The sequence below is a fragment of the Macaca thibetana genome, chromosome 1 (genome assembly GCF_024542745.1).
Source record: "Macaca thibetana thibetana isolate TM-01 chromosome 1, ASM2454274v1, whole genome shotgun sequence".
Classification (NCBI taxonomy): domain Eukaryota; kingdom Metazoa; phylum Chordata; class Mammalia; order Primates; family Cercopithecidae; genus Macaca; species Macaca thibetana.
This window is the reverse complement of record NC_065578.1, coordinates 142,226,277-142,249,757: the sequence shown is the minus strand read 5'-3', so window position 1 is coordinate 142,249,757 and position 23,481 is coordinate 142,226,277. Positions and strand designations below refer to the sequence as shown.

At 44.9% G+C, this 23,481-nt stretch overlaps 1 protein-coding gene across 4 annotated transcripts in view; it reads left to right on the top strand.

Annotated features, from left to right (window-relative positions):
• The window catches only part of MTARC1 (mitochondrial amidoxime reducing component 1), a 43,379-nt gene that overhangs the window by 4,125 nt on the left and 15,773 nt on the right, over window positions 1–23,481 (top strand). For 2 of the 4 annotated variants that reach the window (XM_050761284.1, XM_050761277.1), the window contains exons 2-6: window positions 1,385–1,558; window positions 7,191–7,353; window positions 8,423–8,563; window positions 15,957–16,018; window positions 16,108–16,179. In XM_050761284.1, coding sequence (XP_050617241.1) covers window positions 1,385–1,558; window positions 7,191–7,353; window positions 8,423–8,563; window positions 15,957–16,018; window positions 16,108–16,179 — 612 coding nt within the window. Of the gene's footprint in view, window positions 1–1,384; window positions 1,559–7,190; window positions 7,354–8,422; window positions 8,615–8,700; window positions 9,735–10,167; window positions 10,503–15,956; window positions 16,019–16,107; window positions 16,180–23,481 lie in introns of those variants that run through there. The other 2 variants (XR_007719808.1, XM_050761291.1) reach the window with 2 other exon arrangements.

Here is a 23,481-nt window from a genome sequence, read left to right as displayed (position 1 = left end):
CGTCTCAAAAAAAAAAAAAAAAAAAAAAAAAAAAGATTGATACACAAATATCTGTTTGAGTTCCTGTTTTCAGTTCTTTTGGGTCTGTACATAGGAGTATGCTAGGTATTTTATGTTTTATATCTATTTTACTGCAATTAAAAAAAATGTATAAAAGACTGGCCTGTGTGAAGACCTCGGGAGGTAAGAATGGCTGGAGCAGCAGCTGGATCATGAAGGGCTGTGCATGCCCTTGCTTGGGAGTTGGCTTTATCCTGAAAGCAGGAACCGTGGAGGGATTTTGAATGAGGGGGTCTTAAAGTTAGATTTGCATTTTAGAAAGATCTAAACTGCCATTACCAGGAAGAATATTAGGGAGAATATTCACCTGCTGGTCCCAAGGATTTGGGGCAGGGCAGGCCTCTGTCTGTGCAGAAACGAAGTCTGATAAAAGGGCAGTTAGGGAAAGGGCTTATACTGAGCATATTTTTCTAGTGTAGCTGAACAGCTCAGCCATGATAACCTGCTGGAAGTGATGCAAGAAATATATTGAACGACCTAAAGCACCGGCCATATTTTTTTCTTATGTCTGGAAATCTCAAAAGCACATGCTCACTTCTATAACTGTAATCATTTGATTAGCATGTACTGAAAGGATTGAAATGACAATATGTTTTGTTTCTTTGGTAGCTGAGAGACAACCTACAAAAACGTATTGTTCTTGTTCTGGAAATGGCTCTTTCTATTGCCCTTATTTCTCCATTTATCTTTTTTTCTAGGAAGTACCTGTAGACCAGGAATACTGGGCCAGAGAAAAAAATACTGTCTAGTTTAGCAAATTGCAGAATGGACAGCACTGAATATTGGAACATAAAAAGTTTTTAAAGGTGGGGGGCTGGAACTGGCAGAGTATAAGTGGCACTGCATGTTGCTCAGCTAAACTGCATGCTCTGTGAACAATATGAGCAACAGCCCTCCTGTTTCCGCCGATGAGAGCCCATTGCCTACCGAATGTCAGGCACTGTGTTTCCTCCTGCCCTTAAAGTCTTTCTGTAAAATAGATTCTTGTCATCTGCTTGGAGCATGTTTAATGAAAGTGTTCAGGCTTTCTAGAGATTGAGATGAAAATATAATTAACATCTTTGATTTCTGTGCCATCAAAGAGCTCAAACTGTTCTCTAGATATGTTGGATGCTTGAGTGGTTATTAAACCCTTTGAAATTAAGTGACAGACTGAGTCCTGTGTGCTGATGTTTAAGACAGACAGACACACACTCTCAAACTCACACACACCAGGCTTATGGGGAAGAAGTCAAAGATGACAACAGTGTCTAATTGGAGCTCCTCCAGAGTCTGGCTTCCTGTCATACTAGTTCACATATATCCTGTGTTTTGAAAATGGCAGGTTTTGGCTTGTGATCAACCAGGAGGGAAACATGGTTACCGCTCGCCAGGAACCTCGCCTGGTCCTGATTTCCCTGACCTGTGATGGTGACACCCTGACTCTCAGTGCAGCCTACACAAAGGATCTACTACTGCCCATCAAAACGCCCACCACAAATGCAGTGCGCAAGTGCAGGTAAGGAAAGGGCAGGTCGTAGCCCTTGCATGAATGAATAGTCATGCAATTTTGAGAAAGCGTAAACTCTAGAGGGAATCCTGAGAAACATATCAATAATGAACTGTTGATTGCGTGTGTACCATATGTAAAACCAAGTCTTCAACATTATGAAGATCTAAAAGAAGGAGAAAGAAGGAAGCAGCTTCAGAAACTTGTGTTGTTGAGATGACAACAACACATTGAAAGTGCTATGTAGAAACCCATGAGAACAAAAGCATATTGTCATGTCAACAAGAGAAAAATAACAGCACCCAAAGATCAAGCACAAAAATGGGGTAGGAGTGGTGGGGGCGAGTGTCCTAGCAGAGGTGAGATTCGATCTACGTATTCTCATAGAACTTTTTCTACTTGGCTTGGAAAAACTGGGTACCTTCCAAATCTGAGTTAGGAAAGGAGTTGCAAATGGCTATGTGACCCATAAGATTTAGTTCTAATGAAAGAACCAAAATAGAAAAGAACAGCTCTAGCTAGAAGAGTGATCCAGCCAGTGGCTGCTCAGCGGTCAGTGTCAGAATGAGGCTGGGGATGCAGCCCAGGAGGGTGTTGTGTACAGAAGCCCTTCCCTCAACATCAGAAGGGCTGCAGTGAAGCAATTCTTCTAGGAAAACTAGCTTTGCCTCTAAGCAGTCATGTCTGGAGTTGATTTCTTATCTCATTACGGCAAAATTAAAGTTGGTCTAGTTATATTCTTGTTATAGTTTCTGCATTTGGAATAAAAATGCACTGTGAATGTTACATGTAGTTTATAGCCTATCATAAAAAAGTAGTATCACCTCAAAAAATGTAGTTATCTGAAAAATGTCTAAAGACCCAGAAAAGTTCACAAAATGCAATACTGATATAATTTCTACATTTTAGTTTTAAATATGATAATATACTTTTATTGAAATTGGTGGTTTTTCAGATTAAAAAAAGTGGTACATATTCATTGTTGAAAAATTGGGAAATACCAAAAAAAAAAAGAAACAAAATCTGTGATAACTGTAATTAATATTGTGGCATATTTTCTTTCTGTCTCTATGCCTGTTACTTAGAAAACAAATTGAAATAATACAAAAAATCCTTTCATATTGTTTATATACTTAAACTGATAATGTTGAGTATTTTTTCATATTGGTTTTTTTTTTTTTTTTTTTTTTTTTTTTTTTTTTTTTTTTTTTTTTTGAGACTGAGTCTGGCTCTGTCGCCCAGGCTGGAGTGCAGTGGCCGGATCTCAGCTCACTGCAAGCTCCACCTCCCGGGTTTACGCCATTCTCCTGCCTCAGCCTCCCGAGTAGCTGGGACCACAGGCGCCCGCCACTTCGCCCGGCTAGTTTTTTGTATTTTTTAGTAGAGACGGGGTTTCACCGTGTTAGCCAGGATGGTCTCGATCTCCTGACCTCGTGATCCGCCCGTCTTGGCCTCCCAAAGTGCTGGGATTACAGGCTTGAGCCACCGCGCCCGGCTCATATTGTTAAAAAATCTTTAAGGATACCATTTTTCATGTTGGCATAATATTTCATTGTGTGGGTGTCATCTAATGCATTTTAACATGCCCCATGATTAAACATTTTGATTGTCTTAATTTTTTTCCAGATATTAAGAAGAATGTGATGAGTATCTTGGCATAAATCTTTGTTTATATCATTTGTTGTTTTCTTAGGAAAAAATTCTAGCAGTGGTTTTGTTTGAAATAAGAATATGGATCCTGCAGGCTTTTGATACATCTTGCTAAATTGTTTGCAGAGTGGTTTCACCAATTCCATTGTAACCATTATATTAAAAAATATGGGGGCCGGGCGCGGTGGCTCAAGCCTGTAATCCCAGCACTTTGAGAGGCCGAGACGGGCGGATCACGAGGTCAGGAGATCGAGACCATCCTGGCTAACACGGTGAAACCCCGTCTCTACTAAAAAATACAAAAAACTAGCCGGGCGAGGTGGCGGGCGCCTGTAGTCCCAGCTACTCGGGAGGCTGAGGCAGGAGAATGGTGTAAACCCGGGAGACGGAGCTTGCAGTGATCTGAGATCCGGCCACTGCACTCCAGCCCAGGCGACAGAGCCAGACTCCGTCTCAAAAAAAAAAAAAAAAAAAAAATATTTTGCCATTTTTATGAGCAAAAACGATAATTTCTTGTTACTTTAATTTGCCTTTTTCCCTGAATGAGGTAAGATTTTAAATATTTATATTGCAATTTGTATTTCATGTTTATCCATGTCATGATTTGTGTTTATTTGCCATGGTTAGGTATTTACCCATATTTTCTTACAGTTAATTTTTTGTTTAATTTTCAATTCATTTGAAATTGTTTCAAAACTTTTTTCACAGTCCCATATGGGCATTTGGTCCATGCCCAAAAGACTAAACAAGGGCATGCTTGGAAATTGCAAACTGAAAAGGCTTAGACATGCTACGGTAGTATACAGACTCTTCATCCAAAGATTCCAAGGATCTTCTGGACTCAGGTTTCTTTTGACAGCCCAACCTATTCTCTTATGAGGAAGTTGTAACCTCAGCCCACAGTTTCTTAAAGATTTCTGATGAGTTCTTGGGGCTCTGGGGTCACTTTCAGAAGGTCGTGATCACAGGCAGTACACCTGTTTTCATGGTTGAAGATGTTACTTGATCTTCTCACGTGCCTTGCCTGCTACTAATAAGATACAGAGAATTAGGGACTTTTGCTGTGGATTATTCAGGCAAACAGCCTCAAACCTCAAACCATCTCAAGCCATGCCTACATTATCTTTGTCAAAGGGTCAAAGGTTATAGAAGCATCTGGAATTTTATTTTAATTCTTTGCTTGCACTCTTTGGGACAGTGTACAGGTGGAGTGCTGGGGCCAAGATACAGCAGAGGCCAGTGAGAACTCAGGACAAACATGGGAGGAGCAGGAAGAAGGCAGAACAAATTCTACTCGCTGAAAGGCCTCAAGTTCTGGGTGATTATGAACCTGAACCCCAGGATCTAGAAATAGAGGTTGCAATGGAAATCAGTGTCAGATTAACAGGGCAGATGCCTAAATGGCCCAAGATAGATGCAAATGTTTTGACTTTGTAAAAATAATTATTGCGAACTGAAGCCCTGAGGAGTCAAAGCAGCCTTCCTGTTTACATCCTCTGCTGTGCGCCCTCACACCCTCCTGTAAAAGCAACTAAGGGAAGCCCTGGGCTGCCGAATGGCAAGTTGAGACTGAAAGGGTACCTTGGTGAGCTGTAAGGGTTTGACTCTGGAGAAAGGAGGTTGATTTTTTTTTTTTCTTAGGCACCAGCAAAGAGGCATCTAATAAGGCAATGACCTTCAAGGCTGTCTCCATACCTAGATATTTGGTAATGCTGGCATTTGACAAGATGCTTCTGAAATCAGCATTTCAGACATTAAACTGCACACACACACAGACGCTAAGCCCTTCACATACACTCAGTTCTAGAACTGGTGAATTTGATTTTTGGGGAAAAGTAAAAAATTGTTTGGAGCTAAACCCTGTGAATAAGAAAATGATAGGACCATTTTTTTTTTTTTTTTTGGTTAAAAAGTGAGGTTAGGCTTAAAAGTAGTAATAAGTAGATATGATTAATAATAGGTTAGAATGATTACTTCCCAAGGTGACTGCTCTGAAAGGTAATATCCATTTGGGTGTATAAATTTGGGTACATTTATTTTATTCATTTTATTTATTTTTCATCTTGATCCAGAAAAGAGTAACACAAACACTCCTGGTCTTTGTAAATGTTCTCATTACTTCATAGGCCTTGGGTGCATACTTCAGCCCTCTGATTCTCAGGAAGTTAATTTAGAATGGGTGGGGTGACAGTGTGCGAAAAGGTATCAAGTCATATACTACAGCAGTGCACTTTTCTACATGAGTGTTACACTTCTGAAGTTTTTAAAAATTTATGAAACCTTTGAATACACTAATCCCACTGCTTTATGTAACCCAGACACTGTTAGTAATGATTTCTCATTTTAGATATAAAGCAATAAAATAAAATTATATAAAAACATATAGGATACTATACTCAATATTATTTCACAATATAAAAATCCATTTGTACATTATTATTAGAGAATGGATGCTTTTGTTTGATTAAATGTTTGATTTGTGGACTAACTATACAAAGATAGCTTGAAATAACTTGGTTGGAGGACCCTAGGTCATTACCGCCTACTGAGCACATCCCAGTCCTAAGAATTGTTTGGGGGCTTCTTACAGATTGTTCCTAATCCTCACAACAAAGTTGTGCTCCTACCCCCATTTTATTGATGAAGAAACTGAGTCTCAGAATAAGAAACTATCACCAAGGTCATGGAGCTAGTCATTTGTGGAAATGGAATGCCCAGCCAAGTAGATTTACTTGATCCACTAAGCTTTCTCAAACTTCCAGCATTTGCATAACACCACCATGACAGTAGGCCAAACCATAAACCACCTGTGCTCTTATTTATTTAATGTTTTTCTTTAAATTGATTCAGCTTAAAAACTAATCTTAAACACATTTATTTAAAAAAGAAACTTTATATAGCTACCTATATCATTTGCCAGGTATATGGCTTTATATGGCTACCTATATAATTTATATATATGGGTTTATATATAAATTTATGTGGCTACCTATAAACCTTATATGGCTACCTGTATACAAATTTTATATTGCTACCTATATAATTTGCCAGAAATTAATAAACACTCAATATGCTAAAACATTACTAAATTCTAGCTAGAAACTGTTGCCTACAGAGGTCTCTGGACCTAAGGTGTGTTCTTTCTTTGTTAGAAGAGGTGATTATCAAGTGTTGCTAAAAGGTAAAGATTTATTACCACTAAACTGAAATTTCTCTCTGTGCAATTCACTGTTATTTAATGCTATACCCAGGTGCCATCTGCAGTTATCTTGAATGCCAGCAGTGGTAATGGTCCTGCACTTTGTGAAACGCTGGCCTACACCATAGCATTTATTTTCCTCTCTATAGCTGTGAAATTCATATAACGCCGAACAGCCCTGCACATGGCTATGTGCTGGAGAGTAGGAACTTCAAATCCTACAAAGTTATAACTTGCAATCAAATCTAGTAGATTATTATTGTTATTATAAAATAAATAGACTATTACTGTTAATGTTTGTTATATATAAAGTTATTATCTGTAATGTTTTAGACTTTATAGAACATTTTCATATTGTTGCTGTTACTATACTGGCAAAGTATAGCCAGGTCTGTGAATAAAGATTTCTGGTCGCTATTCAGCTGGGTGAACTAGATTTTGCAGTAATTCTAAGTTTACACTGATACATTAGTTTTCTTCTGGAGAACTCAGTACATTTTCAAATATATGATTTCATTTCATCCTCCCTGCATTCCTTCCAGGTAGGGAGACACAGTTGTACAAAACTTGATTTTTTAAAATGGGGAAAGCAAAGCTTAAAGGGGTGCTTTCACTTTCATGTGGGCTGACGCAGGTTTGGAGTCAGAGCCAGCACTAAAATTACATCTTCTGGTAATTAAGATATGACAGTAATGTTACAGCTAGAAGCAGCTTTTCTGATATAACTGGCACATATTAGGGTGCATGGATTTTCAAAGACATGTCTGCCCTTTGTTCCTGCCACCCCTGCAGAGTCCATGGCCTGGAGATTGAGGGCAGAGACTGTGGTGAGGCCGCCGCCCAGTGGATAACCAGCTTCCTGAAGTCACAGTCCTACCGCCTGGTGCACTTCGAGCCTCACATGCGACCGAGACATCCTCACCAAATAGCAGACTTGTTCCGACCCAAGGACCAGGTGAGAGGTTCTGCTGCCTCTATTGGTAGAAAGCAGTCACCCCCAGCCCGGCGGGCTCAGGTGGCATCTCTGATGACCTCGGCTCTCTTGTTTTCGGGGCAGCCCTCTGGTAGCTTAGACCACAAGCAGTAGGCAGAAATAAAGCCCTTCCCTTGGAAGCATCATTTGTTTCTTCATTTGGGGGACTCTTGAATTTTTGCCCTTGAGCATCTACCTTCCTATTTGTGTAAGCATTCTGATGCCAGTAGGGTTTCAAAACTGTCCTGCACCAGTGTTTTTTTTTTTTTTTCATTCCATTCTGTAATTGCACGTGGAGTCCAGAATTTTTAGTTTGCAGTTGTATGTCAGATTCCAGCTATGTGAGTTGGCATGGGTGTGGAGATACACAGACTCAAATGATCAGCCTTAATGGCATAAAGCTCTAAGGATTCATCATAAAAGCAGGGTTGGTAGCACCATATACTGCTTTTACCATGCGCATAAAAAAGAAATCATGCTGTAGTCCTTGCTGCTAAGGAGGCTGAGGTGGGAGGATTGCTTGAGCCCAGAGAGTTGAGGCTGCAGTGACCTGTGGTGGCGCCATTGCATTGCAGCCCGGGCTACAAAGAGACCCTGTCTCAAAATATATAAATAAATAAACAAGCAAATGCATAAATTATGGTCAACATAAATATTAATTTGTAAGTTGCATAAAAATAAGTGTTCATGGAATTAGTGAGCATTTAAATCAAACATAATGAGGTCATCAAACTCAACCAACTTATTAAACATTCGAGAAATTGGAGACTTAGAAAGGTGCAGTGATGTCCCCAAGGGCACATGCCTTGTGGCAGCTTAGGATGGATTCTGAGTCCTTGTTCCCTTCATTCCACCATGCAGTGTCTGCTGTCTCAAGGCTATTTAAAGCTTCTGAGTCACTGTGACTTCTATTAAAAGAATAAGAGAACTACTTTGAAAGATTGTGTGTGGGGTGGGGTGGAGCACGGAGGGTATGTCTAGGAGCTAGGCACACCTAGCCACTGAAAAGTTGGTGTGCCACGTGTTATAACAATGTGTATTTCCCTATCAGATTGCTTACTCAGACACCAGCCCATTCATGATCCTTTCTGAGGCGTCGCTAGCGGATCTCAACTCCAGGCTAGAGAAGAAAGTTAAAGCAACCAACTTCAGGCCCAATATTGTAATTTCAGGATGCGATGTCTATGCAGAGGTAACGCTATGCCCCTTTGCATCTTTCCTTGGATTTGACTTCTTTTTTAAGGTATGAAAGTCTTCGACATTGGATTAGATTATTCTGAAGGGTGCATTATTTATCAACTCTGTAATACATAACAGTTTGATTTTTAGATTTATTCACCTAATAAGTGCAGACTTCTGTGTGGAGGATACAAATATTGATGGGTCAGAGACTGTCATCAAGGAAGCAGTTCAGTATCTGTGGCTTCTAAGGAGAATTCTGAGTTGACAGGTTCGTGGTTGAGTCAAATTTTCTTGCACAGACTACATGATCTGTGTGGGCCGTGGAACAAAGAAAGTGTGTGCTCCTGTCTTGTCGAAGGATGGTCTTCCTGCTTAGTAGATGGCTCTCTTGGAGAAGACAGGCATTTACCGCAAGGCTGCTGGGTGAGGGTTGGGAGAGGTTGTTGCCCCTGGGCTTGATGGCACTGCCCTAAAACGCCTGCAGTGCCACCTTCCATCTGCCCTCAGATGTCTGCGTGGTGACTTAGCTTGAATAGCCCTGAGGCTTGGTGTCCGGGATTCCGCAGGATTATGGCAGCAAATTTACTTTGTAATAAATAGCCTTTGGCTGTTTAACCTGATTCTCTCCCTGGGCTTCCATGAAGGCAGAGGTTGGTGGCCTAGAGGCTTGGGGAGTGGCCACCAGCTGTGGATACTCAACAGAAGCCCTGACCCCCAGCTAGGAATTCAGGAGCTCTTGTTGTGCCTCATGTTTATGTTGAGAAGGGAGAGGTAAAAGGGACAATACAGTGGTTCTTACGTTTGCCCATTTCCTCCATAACAGGGAAAAATGGAGTCAAAGCAATTGAGTTTTAACCTTTTATACTCAGAGGAACCAATTCTGTTCTTCACTTTTGCTGTACGGAGGCAAAGCTGTGCTGAAAGAGAAATAATATATGAATTTGGTTCTCACATTCAAACAAGAGGATGTGAGGGCTGGTTTCAGCTTCTGTGCTGGCTTCTGCATGACTTTGAGCAGCACTGCTATGTCCCACTTACCTTGCCTGAATGATGAGATGATCGTATTTCTGCCTAGGGTTACCTTAAAGGTCTGTTGAAAGATCAATTTGGATAATGTAATTTATGAGGTGTATAAATGCAATATCAATCGATGGAGGATAATGAAAGTACTCCCAAATCCACTGCTAATGCTTTATATAAAATACTCTTGGCTCCCACCTTCCAAGGGTAGCGTTTCTTCTAAAGATGGCAGAGAACTTCCTAGTGTGAGGCAGGTGGACTGTGTGCATATCCCCCACGGTCCTGGGTTGGGCGTCTCTCAGTGCTTCTTTGTGACAAGGGAGCGCTGCCTGTCCTGCTTCTGTGCACAATGGGCCAGCCTGACTCAGACAACAGGAAAATAATCTCTGTTTGGTTGCCTTTGACCATGTCCTTGATATTCATCTTCCACTAGCTATGGCTAGGAGAGTCATTTTTCCTGAGAACATTCCTTCTCAGGAAAAGAGAAATGAGTGGGGAGGGTTTTGAATAAACACTTGTGTTTCACTTAAGTATGTTGTCTCTTCTATGCCTCACAGAGCCCAGCAGGGTAAAGCTATCATTCCTATCTTACAGGAGAGAAGAGAGAGGCTTGGGGAGGTGAGGTGGCCTGCCCTAGGCTATACCACAGCAAGGAGGGGCTGGGTTTTGAACCCCAATTGTACAAGGCCAGAGGAACCCTGAGAATTCTAGGGCATATCCGTGGGGCTGGGACAGCTGGATTCCACTCTGCCTGCTTCAGCAAGTGACCACACAAGCCTGAACAGGTCACCGAACCTGCCGAGGCCTCTGCTTCTTGCAGTTGTAAAACATGGGCAATTCCAATGACTCCCTCGCCTGATGGGAGCTGTGAGAATCAAGGTCGATGACAATTTGTGGAAAAGTTCTAGGACATTAAGTACCACAGAAAGGTAAGGAAGAGTTTCATTCCTGGGAGTTTGGCTCAGACCCCCCAGCTTTCTCCCTATGATCGGCTTTAAGCTTTCTTTCCCCTGGTGTGATCTGTGCACCAAGGGTCATACTGAAGCCATTTCCACTCCAAAATTCTGTGACAGTAAGATTCGGATGAGAGGAGAAGAGGAGACGGCCCAGAGTAGAACTTCAGATCTCGGAGATTTCTTTCAATTGAATCTTACTTTAAAAACCCGCATCTCTCTCTCTATCTCTGAGTGTTTCCTAATTGAGAACATTCTGTATGTGAAGTTGGGCGGTAACACAATGGTGGCTGAGCCGGCCTTGTATCTAGTAATTCACCCATCATCTAGTGGGTTGCTGCCCCTGTGTGGTGTGCGCTGTGAATAGACACCTGAGAACAAGGGTTGAAGAAATGCATTTGCTTCTCCTGAGGAGCTCAGGGTGGTCAGATAGTGAACAAGCAGTCACAGTCCAGTAAGACATGGCCAGGAGGGTGGTGAGCAGCCAGACCTGGGGACGTGACTAACACCTGCATTGTGGGGTGAGCTGAAGCGTGGGGCACCCAGGGCTCTGGTCTCAGAACCTTTCTCATTTGTCTGCACTCACTTTTCTGATCTGTTCCTTCCTTCCTTCCTTCTTTCCTTCCTTCCTTTTTCCTTCCTTCCCTTCCTTCCCTTCCTTCCCTTCCTTCCCTTCCTTCCCTTCCCTCCCTTCCCTCCCTTCTCTGCCTTCCCTCCCTTCCCTCCCCTCCCCTCCCCTCCCTCCCCTCCCTCCCCTCCCTCCCTTCCCTTCCTCCCTCTCCCCTCCCTCCCCTCCCTCCCCTCCCTCCCTTCCCTTCCTCCCCCTCCCTCCCTCCCTCCCTCCCTCCCTCCCTCCCTCCCTTCCTTCCTTCCTTCCTTCCTTCCTTCCTTCCTTCCTTCCTTCCTTCCTTCCTTCCTTCCTTCCTTCCTTTCTTTCTTTTCTTTCTTTTCTTTCTTTCTTTCCTTTCTTTCCTTTCTTTTCTTTCTTTCTTTCATTTTCAAAACCTCATCTGCCCTGAGGACTCCTAACTATATCCTTCTGCCAGAGCTTTCCCCTGCTTCTCCATAGCTCCATGTGGATGTCTAATCCAATGTCAGGATGTCTGAAATTGAGGGTCAGGTTTCCACCCTAAAGCCTGCTGTGCCCAGTCTCGCCCATCTCAGCCCACAGCAGCCCTGACTTCTGCTGGCTCAGGCCCCAAACTGCGAACCACCCTTTGTTCTTCTCTTTGTCTCATATCCCAAGTTCCTACAGTTGACAAATCTTTATGGCTGGGCCCTCCTCCCCACACCCCTCCCTGCCTGGATGTAGTCACCACTGGTGCTGCAATAGCCTGGGTTCACTGGCCTTCCTGCCCCACTCTTGACCCAGCCCTGCCACCATCCATGGGCTGTTCTCAGCACATCTGTCAAAGTAACCCTGTTGATGTAAGTAACATCATGTGATTCTTCAGCTCAAAGCCCTCTCACAGTTCTCCACCTTTCTTCAAGTAAAAGATGGGATCCTTATGGATGGCCTTGAAGGCCCAACATGACACCCCGCCAGCTCCCAGCCCCTTCTCCTCTCACTCCCCTCTGCTGTCTCATTCTGCCCCAGCCATACTGGCCTTTTCTCTGTGTTCTGGCTGGGTCCTCTGCCTGGCATACCTTCCCTCACAGGCCTCATGGCTCACTCCAGTGCCTCTTTCAGTCCCCTGCTGCAGGCTTCACTGACCCCACTCATCCAGCCCCCCACAGCACACACCCCACCTAACAAGCCGTGTGTACTCAGGTATTAGTGTATTGTCTGTTTCCCCTATGCAAGCTCTTTATCTCCAGCCCCTAGGAGAGCCCCTGGCACACAGTAGGTGTGCACTACTTATCTGTTAAATGAATGACCGGATAAGTATTATCCAGGAGAAGGGGGAGCACTGAGGGAGGGGTGCATACACAGGGCTATGAAGATGTGAGAGAATGGTCATCTCACAGCGCTGGGGCTCAGGAGAGGAGGGGAGCTGAGAGCACAGGTATTTGGTGTCAGGTTTTGGGGAGTCTGGGAAGAATTTTTAGCCAGAGAGTGACTGAATCTGATTTGCATGGTACATATTTGCTTCTGCCAGGAGCCTGGAGAAGGATTAGAGCAGGTGGGGCCAGGGTGCAGCTGAGAGAGCAGGCTAGCATGGAGGAAGGCTGAGGACCTGCACGGAAGTTTCTGGAAAGCAGACCCACTCCGCATCTCAGAACCTACTTTCTCAGCAACTGTGGCTTTTCTCTGCCTCCCTTCATCATCGGCACTCCCCACACTCATTTCTTATACCTCATTTCTCCCCAGAGCCACAGTGGAGACATCCACCCCACCTGCCACAGTCAGTGACTTTTTCAGTCGCTGCCACCCCACCCTGAGGACCCATGGGCACTACTTACTGAAACGTTTCTCCTTTGGCTGCACTGCCCTTACTTCTCTGCTGTTTGTCCTCATTCCTTACTTCCAAAAGTTCTGGCCTTGACCCTTTTCTCTCCCCTCCTTGGTGATCACACTCTCCTGCAGCATCACCCTCTGTCACCTGATGTAGGTCCCTCAAATGTCCACCCGGACCCCCTCTGGAGTGCCGTGTCACAGTTCCAACTCTCTGTTGGTTGACAGAGAAACTCAGACTTAGGTGCTCACACTCCAGCCCCTACACCCTCACCCCACCTCCCCAAACTCATTCTTTCTTTCTTTTTTGAAACAGAGTCTTGCTCTGTCACCCAGGCCGGAGTGCAGTGGTGTGATCTCAGCTCACTGCAACCTCTGCCTCCTGGGTTCAAGCGATTCTCCTGCCTCAGCCTCCTGAGTAGCTGGGATTACAGGCATGTGCCACCACGCCCAGCTAATTTTTGTATTTTTAATATAGAAGGAGTTTTGCCATGTTGGCCAGGCTGGTCTCGAACTCCTGAGCTCAGGTGATCCACCCGCCTTGGCCTCACAAAATGCTAGGATTACAGGCATGAGCCACCGTGCCTGGTCCCCAAACTCCTTCTGTTAACTTCGCTGTTTCTATCCAGGCAGCTCATTTTTTTCTTTCACCCAGTCTGGGAAGGTGACAGTCAGCCCTGGCTCCTCCCTCTGCTGTGTTCCTCCCAGCCCCAGCCACATCGGCTCCCCTTTCTATTCTCAACCACCAGCCAGATCCAACGTTTGTTACCTTAAGTTTGGACCACTAAGTGCTCCCTCCTGAATATTGCCACAGCCAAGCCTCCCAGAGCTGATCAGCGTGATCTCTCCCTCTCTAAAAGTTTGTGACAAAACATCAGTGTTGCTGCCTTGCTCAGAAGCCTTTAGTGGTTCTCCATGTCACAAAGGTCCACACTTCCCACTCAATCATTACATTCCTCTGTAACCTTGCCACAGTCTGCTTTTCCAGCCTTTATTACCAACTGTATTAGTTCATTTTCATACTGCTATGAAGAAATACCCGAGACTGGGTAATTTATAAAGATAGAGAGGCTTAATGGACTCAGTTCCACATGGCTGGGGAGGCCTCACAATCATGGCAAAAGTCAGAGGAGAAGCAAAGGCATGTCTCACATGGTGGCAGGCGAGAGAATGCGTGCAGGGGAACTGCCCTTTATAAAACCATCAGATCTTGTGAGATTTATTCACTATCACAAGAAAAGCACTGGAAAGACCCGCCCCCATGATTCAATTATCTCCCACTGGATCCCTCCCATGACATATGGAGATTATGGGAGCTACAATTCAAGATGAGATTTGGATGGGGACACAACCAAACCATATCACCAGTGAAAGCTCCAAACTGCAAACTGATGTCTCCTGGTCACTGAGACTCTTACTCCCTTCCCTACTTAAAACTCTTGACATTCTCTGAAAGCCTGGATTAAAAGCCCTCTCCCCTGGGAAGCCTGCTGTGATGGCAGGACCTCAAAGAGCTCCCTCCCGTCTCTGAAGCTATGGTGTGCTCTGAGCCTCTCCCATGCCATGCTTGTCCTGTTTGAACTGGTCACCTCCAGGTGCTGTAGGAAGACTTTCCTGGGCTCATCAGTGCTTATGACTCAATCCCCAGTAGTTTTTACTGGACATAGAAGGGGCTCCGGAAATATTTCTTTAATTAATAAGAACTTAATTTCCTAAGTGGAACCCTTGTTTTTCTCCTTTTATACTCTTTTTATGTGTTTTTTGTGACCACAGTGCCTCCTTGTGGAGAAATGTTCACAGGACAGGCTGTGGCTGTGCTAATCCGCTGTGCCCAGTTTTCTGGACTGTTGAAAATATGCACCTGAGACGCGTTTTATGATTTATGACAGAACAAAACCCCGGTGTCATATATATCAAGAATAACACACACTATTGGAGTTAAAATTCTGAGCTTGAAACTCTGTCCCTCAGCTCATCATCAACCAAGGACAAGGCAGTTTGCTTTCTAACTCCAGGTCTTTGCCTTTCGCCCTTGTGTGGCGGGCAATTCTCTCCGAGGGTAAGAAGGTCAGGACTATAATCAAATGAACTTTGCCTCCTCAGCGCCCTTCCTTCTTATTGCTGTCCCCTCTGCCTGGAGTCCCCTTACCCTTCTTTTGTGCCTCTCAAATTCTCTGCCCTTTTAGACTCAGCACTTATCTTACCTATTCCATAAAACTTCCTCTAACCAGACCAGCCCGGAGAGCTGTGCCTCTAAATCCCCACAGTGAGTATTGCCTGCACAGTGAAACCAACACACAACATGCTGCCTTGGAGTGCTTTTTGTGAATATTTGTGGCATTTAAAAACAGAATATTGATCTTTAGAATTCCATGTATGGATGGCCTATCTCGGCTGCTAGATTGGAGGGCCTTGGTCCACTAATGCGGTTTGTCGCGGAAAGTAGGCTCCGCTGACCCAGCCCACAGGCGATGCCTGCAGAGCTCCCCTGGCTTCAGTGCTTCGTAAATGCTCCAGCAAAAATCAAAGAGGAATGAGGCTGCTGGCCCTGCTCCTGATGTGTCCGTATCTGGCCGGCGAGACATGCACGTACTCAATGACTTCAGGCTCTTGAGCCATATAACTTCAGGCAGGCACGAAGGGATCTGATACGAACTGAAGTAATGAGTAATGTCCCCTCCTGTCCCCCTCCCCACTTTCACCCACCCCATCCACTTTGTGCACCCCAACCCCCACCAGGAGTCAAGTGGGATCATCAGGGAGCCTCCCTGAGCGAGGTGAGTTTCCACGACAGTTACAAGTGAGAGGAGAGAGAAATCTCATCTCAGGGGAATGAACTGGCATGTGAAAGCCAGAGAGAGGGAATGCGAAGGTGTGTGGGTATGGCTTGGCAGAGCAGGGCTGGGGGAGAACAGAAGGCTGCCATCGCTGATGTGGGTGACATCATTAGGTGCGGGCGCTCCTGGGAAGTCTCTACACACGTGTCAGCGGCGGGGCCTGGAGGTGCTCATGGGAGTTTGCGCTTTGTTTCCTAGGATTCCTGGGACGAGCTTCTTATTGGTGACGTGGAACTGAAAAGGTTGATGGCTTGTTCCAGGTAAGGCGCTTTCCTGTCCCTGTGGGGTGGGGGTGGGGATAAGGCCACTCTGCTCTGTCCCCCTTATGATGTTCTGTGTGTGTCTCCAGATGCATTTTAACCACAGTGGACCCAGACACCGGCGTCATGAGCAGGAAGGAGCCGCTGGAAACACTGAAGAGGTAGGACTGGGCAGACGGGGCTCATCCTCGGGTTTAGGTGCCTGGAACAGAAGCAATATTTGTTGCTTAATGTTTATAAGAGGAAGCAGTGAAAACACCACACACATAGTCTTGAAGCTCAAGGGGGTCCCATCAAAGAGATGATTTGGGAAACATTCGCTGGTGTTTTGAGCACCAACATATGTGCTTAAATAAATACTTTTATCTTTCATTTAGAAATCATAATTCAAATAAATCAATGTTTAAAAATTGCTTATGTATTTTGACAAATTTTATTATGGGCTGAGTATTAGATGATACCAAAAAATGTACTAGGTGTCCTAGTGGCATTGTGGTTATATTAGAAATGTCAATATATTTTAGAGACGCTGCTTGAAGTATGTGTGTAGGAGTGAAGTGATGTGACATCTGGAACTTGCTATATGCTATATATTATTTTAGCAAAAAGAAAAAAAGGATAGATTAGTACATTTTAAAAATGTGTCACAATCTTCATAAATAGAATCTGAGTGATAATTATGGGGAGGTTTATTGCACTATTCTACTTTTATGTTTACTTTAAAATTTCTTAAGGGTAAATTTTAAGTGAAAGGCACAGTACCGAGAATCATTTTAAATTGTATATATAGTCAGGATGCCATGTTGATTTTACAAAGTTGATTATAAAATAGCACTATTTACTTTTTATTTTTATTTGATTTTACTTTTTAAAAAACATAAATGCACATGAGTAGATAAAAGGCTGAAAGGAGATGAAGCAAAATGGAGATGCTGTTTTGGTTCAGTGATAGAATTATGGAAAAGGGTTATTCTTATATGTAGTCTCTAAACTTTCTATAATTACTCTGCATTACTTTTGTGAAAACAACACCAATAACAGTTTAGTATCCAAGCACTTCAGTGCTGTTATCTGCCAAATTTGGGACCCAGGAAATTGCTGAAACTGAAAATGAACTAAGGGTGCTTCTCTTTATTGGTTCCTTTGACATTGAATACTGAGTTACAGGCCAGGTGTCAGGCCTCATCTCTACAGTCCCTGAGACCCTTCTTTGGCTTTGGTCCTAACTTGGCATCCCCAGGTATAACTTGTAGAAGGGAGGGCCCTGGGAACCTTGAAGAAGGAATGCAGTTGAGACGCGACTATCTTGTATCAAAACCATCGTGAACGAGCGCATGACAGAGAGGTTGCACTGGCCTTTGTGGAGCAGGACTCATTCTCTATAACGTGAGGCTCCCTGCCTCCCTTTCCTTCCACTTTTCACCAACCTCATGCCTTTTTGGGGGCCAACGATTCAGTCTTCTTTGATCAGCCCCAATCCCTCCCTGACAATTCTACTGTCCCAGATCTGACCCCCTCTCTGGGCAAGCTGAAGCCCTGGGCTGGAGGGGTGTCATCCCTGCTGTCACCTCACTCCTCAGCATGAGGCTATGGCCTGACTTCTCTGGCTAGCACCTGTCATCCTATAGGAGATGAGTCCCAGGGTGTGGGCCAGGCTGCAGCAAGGTTAGCAGGTGGCCTTGAGGGCCTAAGCCACCTGGCAGGGATACAGTGGTCAGCAGGGAAGTCAAACAGGGTGGGTGGAGGGAGTTACGGAGAAGGGGGTTTGTGGGACTCAAGGAATCTTTGAGGTGGATAGCAAGTGGCTGGTCTCTACCTGACTCCAACAGCGTTGGGTGTGATTTACAGCAACTTTCAAAGAGGAGGGCTACAGACCAGCCTGAGCGAATACAGTGGATTGATGAATAGATATATATGTGATAAAGAAAGTATAGTCAAGGCCAGGCACGATGGCTCATGCCTGTAATCCCAGCACTTTGGGAGGCTGAGGCTGGTGGATCACTTGAGGTCAGGAGTTCGAGACCTGGGCAACATAGTGAAACCCTATCTCTGCTAAAAATACAAAACTTAGCTGGGCATGGTGGCGGTCACTTGTAGTTGCAGCTACTCAGGAGGCTGAGGCAGGAGAATCATTTGAACCCGAGAGGTGGAGGTTGTAGTGAGCTGAGACTGTGCCACTGCACTCCAGTTTGGATGACAGATATATATAGTCAAGTGTTTATATATATATATATATATATATATATATATATAGTCAAGAATAAATATAGTCAAGAATATATATATAGTCAAGTGTTAAGCTCAGAATTCAAGCAGTGAGTAAATGGGTATTTGCTGTAAAATTATTTTACCAATTGCCTGTTTGAGAATTTTCATAGTAAAATTTTGGGGGAAATGTCACTATGTGTGACAGAACATTGATGAGAAGAGCAGGGTTATAGCTATTCTGTGAAATGTGCACACTCACCATCAGAACAAACCAGAACTCAGTCTTCCTGTTTTCCATGGCCACAGAGGAGCTACTAGGGGCAGAAAGCAGGGAGGGCCAGAGGGAAGATCCTGGGCTGGGAGTCAGGAGACCAGGATCTGCAGCACACCAACTGTTGTGCTCCTGCCCCCACCCCCACTCAGGCCCTGAGTGTTCTTCCCTATAAAATAAGGGAGGCAAGACAGAAATAGATGGTTCTGTGTAAATCAGCCAAGTGGTTTGGGGAATTGGCTGTCATCCTTTTTTGTCCATCTTGTTCTCTCTCTCCCCCCAGTTGCTCGGTGTGGGGCATCCTTCCCTCTGGATTTAGAAGGTTTATGCTCTTGCAGAAACGGCCTCCGCAAAGCACTTCACGTGTTTGGGCTCGTTCTCTGCATCTTCAGGGCCCCCCTTCCTCCATTGGGAGCCTGTGTTTATAGAAGGAGGATAATTGACCCTAAACACAGAGTGAGGGTGGGAAGGCGGGGGGCGTAAGGAGCCAGCACACCCCCCTGATCTTCTGCAGGCTTTGTGCAGCCCAACAATCCAGCCCTAATTGCTTCTAATACCCCAGGAGACAGTGCGGCCAGCCTAGGTGTCTTCTCCTATCTCTTACTGAGATTTAAATTGCCATGGATGTTTAATTTATGTTCTTCCCAAGACAGGTGGTCATAAATCGGGAAGAGAAAGGCCTGGCCGCATCGCATAAATCATGGGAAGGGAAGCAAACAGTGGTGTCCACAGCCTCTCCGCTGTTGGGCAGGTTGCTCAGAGCCACACCGCTTTCTGCCTCTGGGTACTCATGGTCCCATGGCTGGGGTTGCTTCTGGAATGCAAGCGCTCAGCTGGGAGACCTCTCTGCCTGCCCAGCCCTGCCTCCTGATGTTAGTCATCCACAGGCAGAGCCCGGGGTGGCACAGCAGTGCGAGAAAAAGAAATACAGAGGCATAGGGGAGCATTTGTCTGTAAAATGCTCACAGTGGGCGGCACAGTGGAGGCCTGTCTGCTAACAGGAAAATAGGAAAATGGAATTTTTCTTTTCTTGCTTAAGGGAAAGTGACGTACACACTAATCCCCATGGTTGAAGGAATGGCTGGAGTCTGCCATTGTTGCTTCCATGACATCTTGCCCCTAATGGAAAGAATATAGCACAATTACTGCATGGGGACTCAAAAAAAAAAAAAAAACAAAAAGGTTTTGCTGGATGCACGAATACTGTGACTGCAATGACATTTGCCAGCAGCCACTTGTGTCAGGCTGTGCTCTGCTGAGCAAAACACGGAAGATATAGCAGTGGTAACTCCAAGGGAGGAGACAGACCCTCCACCTGTCTGGCTCTGTCACCTCCTAATTGTGTGACACTGGCAAGTTGCTTAGGCTCTTCAAGTCACAGTTTCTTTATTGGTATAAACTGGACTTGTAATACCTCTTCTGGTAGACTGGAATAATGTAAGATATAGGATTTTTATAGGTGATAGAATACTGTGCACAATGACCATGTAAGCTGCGTTCATTGAGAGTCTCCATTTATAAACTTGACACTTTCTGAGAGGAGGAGAAGCTTGACCACACTTCTTCCTATACTCAGAGGCTGCTTTAAATGAAACCGAACACGAACTTGCCCAACAGCCAGCCTCTGTAAGTTCAGTGTGGCACCTCTCCTGGGAACGTTCACGATGCTAATTCTTTTATTTTATTTTATTTTATTTATTTATTTACTTATTTTTTGAGACAGAGTCTCACTCTGTCACCCAGGCTGGAGTGCAGTGGAGTAATCTCGTCTCCCTGCAACCTCCGCCTCCAGGGTTCAAGCAATTCTCATGCCTTGGCCTCCCAAGTAGCTGGGATTACAGGCATGCGCCACTATGCCTGGCTAATTTTTGTATTTTTAGTAGAGACAGGGTTTCACCATGTCGACCAGGCTGGTCTCAAAGTCCTGACCTCAGCTGACGTGTCTGCCTTGGCTTCCCAAAGTGTTGGGATTAACAATGCTGTTTAATTCTTAACCTGGCCGTAGAGATAGGCAGTCATGAGGCCTCAGGAATGGCTTCTGCCCCTGGTGACTTATGGTCCCATGAACACCAGTGGTGGGATTGGGCAGTGACCAGAGACTCTGCCTGGAGTCATGGCCTGGACGTTGACCAGTGTATGAGTAAACCAGGCAGTGTAAACAAGGAGCAGCCCTCTGTGGCGCACAGCACTTTAAAGGTAACAAACTGTTTCTATTTACATTGCACCTTGTAAATAATGGAGACCTCGGTTTAAGCTAAATAAAGTGTCTTGGGCTTCCTGCTCATTAGAATAGTCATGTTTTGTATTCATTTAAGGAGAAAGTGCACTAAGGAAGATTTTAAATGAGTTTTAATTTATTAATACCAACAGGAATACATATATGAAAAGTCATATATTAAAAAAATCATAGAAGACCCATGTATGAAACAACACTATTTTCTTTCAGTCGGTTGAACTTGCTGTGCACACGAATCCATAGACTGCTTGCAATACCTCTTAGTGCCAATAGGGGCCGCTAGTGACCTCGTTGAGTCTTCACACAGCCTGGAGGCGGGCTTCAGCAGCAGCAGCAGCGGCAGCAGCAGGAGGAGGTGGTGCAGGGGGCGGTGAGAGTCTGCAGCAAAACCAGGCAGCTGTAGGAAAGCCCTGGCAGGCCGGCCCGCCGAGAACCCCTTCTCCACTCCCATAGCTCTTCCCGCTTCTACGCCTAGACAGTGGAGTGGACCGCCACCTGTGAGCCGGTGACCACACCTGCACTTTGACAAAGCAACTCCCTCACCCCGACCTGTGCAGTTTAGGGAGGCTGTGCCGGGAGGGGCAGCTGCTCTTTATGGTCCTCTGCTCCTCATTACCTGGTGAGGGAGTGAGTGTGTATGTGTGTGGTTGGCAGGAAGGGATAGGTGAAAACTGTAAGTGGCTAGAAATTGGTGTAGATGACTATATTGTGAGGCCCCTCAGTTCTTCTCAGGCCGGCGGTTGTACTCAGGAGGATGTTGATGACCAGGCAGGGTTACATCCTGGGTGGGAAGAGTCCACCAGACTCTGAAGTCAGCCAGGCCTGGGCTCTGGCCCCAGCTGGATCCCTTAGATCTGTGATCTCAGGCAAGTCTGTTACTCCCCTGAGACTTAACTGTAAAATGGAGAAAAGACAAATTCGCACATAGGCAGTTTGTAAGGATTAAAAGAGATAACATGTGTAAAGTTCCTTATAGACTATCCATGTGTGGTGCACAGAACTCCAACTCTCAATTTCTCCCCAAGATAATGAGAGCCTGGACTCTAGACTACAGAGCTTGGCAGCCATGGAAATCCCAAGCCATACAAGCAGCTGATGTGTCGCCTGTTCCTGAAGAGGTCACCCTCTGACACATAGATCCCAGAATGTCGTGGGTGTCGCATGCTGACAGAGGAGAGCCAGGCTAGGAGAGATGTCTGGTTTGTCAGGTCCAAAGGCATTGCAGAAACCTGATTACAGAGAGAGGAAATTCTCTTGGCAAGGCAGGGAAGCCTGCATCAGCAGCTCGTCATTTTCATTCATTCATTCATTTGTTCATTCATTGTTCAACCAACATTTTTTTTTGAGTGGTTACAGCATATGTATGAGGCACTGTTCCAGGCCATGAGAATGCAACAGAGAACAGAGTGGACGCAATGCTGCCCACAGGATGTTTACAGTCTGGGGAAGGAGCTGTGGGTCTCCAGAAGGAGGTTCTAGATTTGACTCTCTGTTTTCTCCTTTGCCGTTTCTGATTTGAAGAACAACATTAGAACCAAGTTGTTGCAGTCACTTTTTTTAAAGCAAGGCAGAATAAAATGAATGATTTATCTAAAAATGTTTTAAATATAAAAATGATGTAAAATTAGGGTTAGATTAAATAAAAAACTGAAGGTTAACTTCTTCCCAGTGGGGAAGGTAGGGGAATCTTGCCATGTGAGTGCCACACATCTGCTCATGTGCCCTCTCCCTGTGGCTTCTTTCATTTGCTGCTGGACAAAAATATTCATATTTATACTGTCTCTGACAGACGGTTTTACTCGTGAGCATACTAATCCAGCCAGCAAACAATGCTGGGTCACAGGCGACGTAGGAGGCCCAGCATTGGGCATGAGCAGTACAAGGGCATTAATCACAGTTCCTGTTCTCCAGGGACTCTGCCTTGTAGAGTCAAACTTGTGCCCTGACATTACAGGACAAGACATGTGAGTGTTGGAGGGGCAAAGAGAATTGAGGAGGGGAATTACTCGTGGCTGGGGGAACCTGGGCTTCCTTCCCGGGAGATGTGGTGTTTGAGTTGGGCCTTGAGGCAGGTATAATTGTAAAGCATGGGGACTTGGAGGAGGGGCATCCCACAGGAATCACAGAGGGCTCACCGAGTCAGTAAAATGCAGAGCAAGGTGAAATCCAGCAGAGAGCTGCAGAGGTGCAAGTAAGGAGCAGATGGCAACAGGTTGGAAAAAGCAGGCTGGGGCCAGGTAGAGCCCTACACACCAGGCTGAATAGTTGGAATGTTATTCTTTAGGCATTGGGGAGCCATGGAAGGTTTTCGAGCCTAGGAATGATAAGACCAGAATACAATTACAACAGTGATATAGTGCAGTGTCAACAATGAATTGAAAACAGGTAGAGAACGAGGAAGAAAGATTGGTTAAGAAGTTATTACGATAATCTGAGCATGCTGGAAGCAAGATCTTGATGGTAGGAATGAGGAAAAGCAAGCCAAGTCAAATAATGTTGTACAGGAAGAACCTTGGAACTGGTCAGCTGTGGACAGGCTGTGGGAAGGGAGGACAGTGGTGTAAAGGATGGGCTCCCAGCCCAACTGATGACTAGGATAGTGGTTCAGGTGACAGACATGGAGGAGACAGGAGAAAAGACGCCTAGGGCAAAGAAAGATGATAAAGTATGTCTAGACACATTGAGTATCTAATTTTTTTTTTTGTTTTTTGAGATGGAATTTCACTCTGTCGCCCAGGTTGGAGCACA